This window comes from Nomascus leucogenys, chromosome 24 (genome assembly GCF_006542625.1).
Source record: "Nomascus leucogenys isolate Asia chromosome 24, Asia_NLE_v1, whole genome shotgun sequence".
Lineage (NCBI taxonomy): Eukaryota > Metazoa > Chordata > Mammalia > Primates > Hylobatidae > Nomascus > Nomascus leucogenys.
In genome coordinates this window covers 16,575,633-16,581,632 of record NC_044404.1, presented here as the reverse complement: position 1 = coordinate 16,581,632, position 6,000 = coordinate 16,575,633, and the positions used below count along the sequence as shown (strand labels likewise).

At 43.7% G+C, this 6,000-nt stretch overlaps 1 protein-coding gene across 1 annotated transcript in view; it reads left to right on the top strand.

Moving 5' to 3' along the window:
• The first annotated feature begins 557 nt into the window (after positions 1–557).
• The window catches only part of LOC100598878 (unconventional myosin-X-like), a 28,926-nt gene continuing 23,483 nt past the window's right edge, over positions 558–6,000 (top strand). Inside the window, 1 exon segment of the mRNA XM_030805028.1 lies at positions 558–593. Within this exon segment, the coding sequence (XP_030660888.1) occupies positions 558–593 (36 nt within the window).

Here is a 6,000-nt window from a genome sequence, read left to right as displayed (position 1 = left end):
CCCCAGGTGCCCTAGTGTATATTCATCCAGGCCCGCAGGTCAGAACTGCAGTCTCTCCTGTCTTGGCCGAAATGCCCTGCGATCCTCTCTGAGATAGAAGGCGGGAAGTTTTATGAGGAGCCAGGTCCAGTTTCCCTACTATCTCCTGCTGTTTACATATCTAGTCTTTCTTCAGACTTTATTTAAGTGACAGCTTCTTGTTTGATGTCTTGCTCCCACATCCTACATCCATTGCCAGGCAACTTTCTAGATAGCACCCCGACCCATCCTTCCCACCCCCAAGCAGCCCTTTCCTATTTCTGGCACCAGTGTCCTCCCCAGTCCCTCTTTCTTCAGGCCCTCGCTTATCACCTTCATGGACAGAAAATACTTAACTCTCCTTCAACCTGCGGTTTACACCTGACACACATCAGTACCCTGGCAAATTCCTTAATACCCCTTCTCAAATGGCACTGAAAATGCATCTCTTTTTAACTCCCAGAAGTATCTAATTGGTTTTGTCCCTGCACTACATGAATACTAGTATTCCACTACAGAGGAAAACCCCAGGCCTAGCGATGGCGGTTCTGGGCATTGTGCCAGCCTCTCCCAGGGTATGTTTTCTGACCTCACCTACTTTTGATCAGCTGAGGTCAGGAGTTCAAGACCAGCCTGACCAACATGGCAAAACTCCGTCTCTACTAAAATTACAAAAAAAAAAAAAAAAAAAATTTGCTGGGCGTGGTGGTGTGTGTCTGTAATCCCAACTACTCAGGAGGCTGAGGCAGAAGAATCACTTGAACCCAGGAGTCGGAGGTTACAGTGAGCCGAGATCGCGCCATTGCACCCCAGCCTGGGCAACAGGGTGAGACACTGTCTCAAAAAAAAAAAAAAAAAAAAAAAAAATTAGTCCATCTGAGACATATTATTGGAGACAGTAGAATCCTGCGTCCAACAGGCACTTGGTGCAGATCTGAACCCACTGAGCTATTGGCTCATGTTCCCTATGTTCTGTTAAGTATCATGAGTAGAAATTGAGCTCTTTGGCTTTTACCCACTGAGTATGGCTATAGGACAGGTCTCTCTCTCTCTGTCTCTCTCTCTCTCTGTCTCTCTCATTATTTGCATCATTATTTTTTGCCATCAGTGTGAGTTTTTGGTTTTGAGGTTATGAAGTGAATTTCTGGGGGCAATCTCTATTGGGTCGTGTTGACAAGGATCCAGTCCTTGTTTGGTGATACATGACAGCTAATCTGGTCTGTGAGTCTTCTTTATTGTTTATTTATTGTCCTGAGAATAATGGTATTTCCTGTAATTTGAGACTGCAGGAATGATAAGTTGTTCTTATCTTCTCTTTCCAATGTTTGGTAAAAATTTTATGGGCCCAATAGTTGTCAGTATCTGCAAGAATGGCATCTCTATTATAAGAGTGATCTTACTACTCAATGTCCCCCCTCCCACCAAATTTCATTCCATAGGAGCTCTTGGCTTTAATAAATTTACTATATCTTAAAGACATCTTAGTACAGGAAGAAAGCCAAATCTGTAGCATGTAAGGAGCAGTTTTCTTTGATTGGTATATTTAGGTTTCTAACCAGCTGAAAAATTCAAATACATGTCCTTTAAGGATTAAGTTTAAACCACACTACAAAAAGGAGAGAAAAGATTTATATGATCACATATAAGCAATGGAATCAGCAATATGAGCACTTTTCACAACTATACAAATCAAGTTTAATAATCTCCAGAACATTAAGGAAGGTCAGCCGTTAATGAAAGTGAATGAAAAGAAATTATTCACCCACTGTTATATGCCCTGGAAAGAGAATGTCCTGCCGGACTCAAAAGGGTATCACAATATTACTCAGATTTTCAGCAATGAAGGCCCTCCAAGGATCTAATGATGTTCATATTTTCAGTTTATTTCCTTCACTGATAAACATTGTTAATAGATACCATTGCCTCTGTTTTCACCTTAAGTGATGTTACTTAGCACAATTCATTTCTTTACAATGCGCCCTAGTTTAGTGGAAGGAATTTTCCTGCTTTATAAATGTAGGATATTTTCTCATGAAACAAATTGGCATACTCTTTCAGTGAAGGGACTAGACAGATCAGGTCTCTAAAATGTTAAAGGAGTCACTGCCTCAATTATCTTAGGAACAATAATCATCACTTATATAAAATCAAAATAAGAAAATTCAACCAGGTATGTGGCTCATATCTGCAATCTCAGCACTTAAAGAGTTGGAGACCAGCCTGGGCAACATAGTGAAACCCTTGTCTCTACAAATTTTTAAGTATTAGCTAATTTTTTAAAGTTGGCCGGGCATGATAATGCATGACTGTAATCTCAGCTACTAGGAAGACTGAGGCAGGCTGCAGTGAACTATGATTGTGCCACTGCCCTCCAGCCTTGGTGACGCAGTGAGACTCCCAACTCAAAAAAAAAGAAAAGAAAAGAAAATATAGAATTTGTTGAAAATTGTTTTACTACAATGCTAGGTTGCATGTCTTGCACTTGTACTCTCAGCAACTCAACAGGCTGAGGTGGAAGGATTGCTTTAGGCCAGCAGTTGGAGACCAGCCTGGGCAACAGGGCAAGACCTCATCTCTAAAAACATACAAGGCAAGCTGAGCCAGGAGGATTGCCTGAGCCCAGAAGTTCCAAGTTGGTCAGCTATGATTGCCCTGCTGCACTCTAGCCTGGATAACACAGCAAGACCCTGTGCCTTATTTTTAATTTTTTTTTTTTTCTTTTTTTTTTACTACTTATGCTTATTTATTTATTTATTTTTGAGACAGAGTCTTGCTCTGTAGCCCAGGCTAGAGTGCAGTGGTGCCATCTCAGCGCACTGCAAGCTCCGCCTCCCAGGTTGAAGCTATTTCCCTGTCTCAGCCTCCAGAGTAGCTGGGATTACAGGCACATGTCACCATGCCCAGCTAATTTTTATATTTTTAGTACGGATGGGGTTTCACCATGTTTGCTAGGCTAGTCTCAAACTCCTGACCTCAAGTGATGCACCTGTCTCGGCCTCCCAAAGTGCTGGGATTACAGGTGTGAGCCACCTCGCCCAGCCTACTTATGCTTGAAATGTGAGGTTTCATTAGGGAAAAATTTTCTTGTGGAATTTCTAACACGAAAAAATAATAGATTTAGCTGTAGATTAAATTAATTGTCTTGATAGTTTGGTACAATAAAATAAATGAAATGAAGTTGATAGCAGAGAGGAATTTTTGATGCTTTTGGACAATTTAAATAATGTAATACTTAATATATAAAGACATGAAAAAGTTCATTATGTTATTATTATTTTATTTATTTATTTATTTATTTATTTATTTGAGACGTAGTCTCACTCTGTCTCCTAAGCTAGAGTACAGTGGTGCAATCTCGGCTCACTGCAACCTCTGTCTCCTGGGTTCAAGCAATTCTCCTGCCTCAGCCTCCTGAGTAGCTGGGATTACAGGCGTGCGCCACCGCACCCAGCTAATTTTTGTATTTTTAGTAGACACGAGGTTTCACCTTGTTGGTCAGGCTGGTCTCGAACTCCTGACCTTGTGATCCACCTGCTACGGCTTCCCAAAGTGCTGGGGTTACAGGCATGAGCCACTGCACCTGGCCCATTATGTTATTTTTTAAAAATCAGTGTGACTCTTTTGACAAATTAAAATGGTTTAATAATCTTGGTTAGGCTGGGCATGGTGGCTCACGCCTGTAATCCCAGCACTTTGGGAGCCTGAGGTCAGGAGTTCGAGACTAGCCTGGCAAACAAGGTGAAACCCTGTGTCTACTAAAAATACAAAAATTAGCCAGGCATGGTGGTGGGCTCCTATAATCCCAGCTACTCAGAAGGCTGAGTCAGGAGAATTGCTTGAACCCGGGAGGCAGAGGTTTCACTGAGCCAAGTTCACGACATTGCACTCCAGCCGGGGAGGGGGGCAACAAAGTGAGATTCTGTCTCAAAAAATAAGTAAGTAAAAATAAAGTATAAAAAATTAAAATTATGTGTTCAAGTACATTAAATATATAGCAATGAAAAGGATGCCTAGCATGACTAACTGCATTTTCTCCTAACCCTTCCTACCCTGTGGTGATATCTTTCAGGCTAACTGCTTTTTCTTATTTCTGCACATAGGCCAAGCTATCTATGGGAGGGATTTAGCTTACAGTTTAACTTTAAAGCACAGATGATAATAAGCCCTTCCCCAAACTAACTCCTGAGAAGATAGGGAGGTTGCTGAAGATTTATAATAGCAGTGTGACCTGACAAAGGACAAAGAATTTTCACCATCCCCTTGGGCTCTCACTGCAGCCCATATGTCTGTCATTGTCAGACCTCTTCACCTCAACCGCCTCCTTCTTCCTCCCTTCCCTAACGTACAAGGAGCCTGAAAATCGTATTAATTTAAGATGGTTCTTTAGGATGTTAGTTCACCACCTGTTCAGTTGGATGGCTCTCTGGAATAAAGTCACCTTCCCTGCCCCTACACCTCATCCCTCGACTTATTGGCTGTCATGCAGCAAGCGGTGAGTACAGTGAGCCGAGATCACACCACTGCACTCCAGTCTGGGTGATGTAGTGAGAGCTTGTCTCAAAAAAAAATAAAAATAAAAATATTGGTTTTAGAACCAGACAAATTAAATGGGAGATTACTTCCAATGAGACCTAGAAATGTCTAAATTTCTTTTTTTTTTTTTTTTTTTTTGAGACGGAGTCTCGCTCTGTCACCCAGGCTGGAGCGCAGTGGCGCGATCTCGGCTCACTGCAAGTTCCGCCTCCCGGATTCACGCCATTCTCCTGCCTCAGCCTCTCTGAGTAGCTGGGACTACAGGCGCCCGCCACCACGCCCGGCTAATTTTTTGTATTTTTAGTAGAGACGGGGTTTCACCGTGGTCTCAATCTCCTGACCTCGTGATCCGCCCGCCTCGGCCTCCCAAAGTGCTGGGATTACAAGCGTGAGCCACCGCGCCCGGCTGTTTTGTTTTTTTAAGAGTTGAAGTTTCACCATGTTGCCCAGGTTGGTCTCCAACTCCTGGACTCAAATAATCCACCCTGCCTCAGCCTTCTAAAGTGCTGGGATTACAGGTGTGATCCATCACACATGGCCAGCCCCTGCTTTTCACTATAGCATTCATGGGAGTTTGTAGGATTTCTGTGCTGGGGGGAACGTGTACTCAGCTCATAGAGCCAAGTAGAAATTGTACTTGGAACTGGTGCCGTTGGGTTGTAGACATAACATCCTTGCTCTTTGTATAGAAAGGGCTTTGCCAGTGCTCTGTGCCCCTGTGTAGGGCATCAAGGCCTGCAGGTCAGAACAGCAGTCTCACCTATGTGTCCGTGTAATATGCGGCAATTCTCCCTGGAATATAAGATGGGTGGTCTTGTGAAGTTCCTACAAGTAAGAAGACAAATTTCCCTTCAGTTTGTATTGACAAAATTCAAAATTAATGATAACAGCCCAACCTCTTGGATGACAAAAGTCCTTCACGTTGACAGACCGGAACTGCCCTGCTTGCCTCAGCTCCTCTGTGCAGGTGCAGCTCTCGATTCCCTCCACACAGGTCATTTCCTCCCTGCTTTCTCCAAAAAAGGGAGACAGCAGTTCTGCAGGACCACAGGGCTCAAGGCCTTCCAGGGCCAAAAAATCTCAGAACAAGTTGCCCCATCCTGCCTGTACCTCACAACTGACCTAGAAATGGCCTTTGCTAGGAGCAAAGTAGGGGGAAATGGTCGCCAGAGCTGGGGCCTGGGTACTGGGCCAGGTTGCCCCACAGGAGGGGAAGTACTCAGGGTTAGAGGGGGCCAAGCACCAAGACCTCAGCATCCTCAACCTCCAAAAGGACTCAGAGACATGCAGAAACCGAGACAGGGTTCCTCTTTCAAGGAAGACCCCAGGGCTCTGAACCAAAATCCAGATTTTTCCCCATGTGCAGCTTAATTCCACCTTAGTTGGTGCAACTTCATCCTTCCCCTATGCTCAGGACAAAAAACAGATCTTCTATAGGCTGGTCATTCT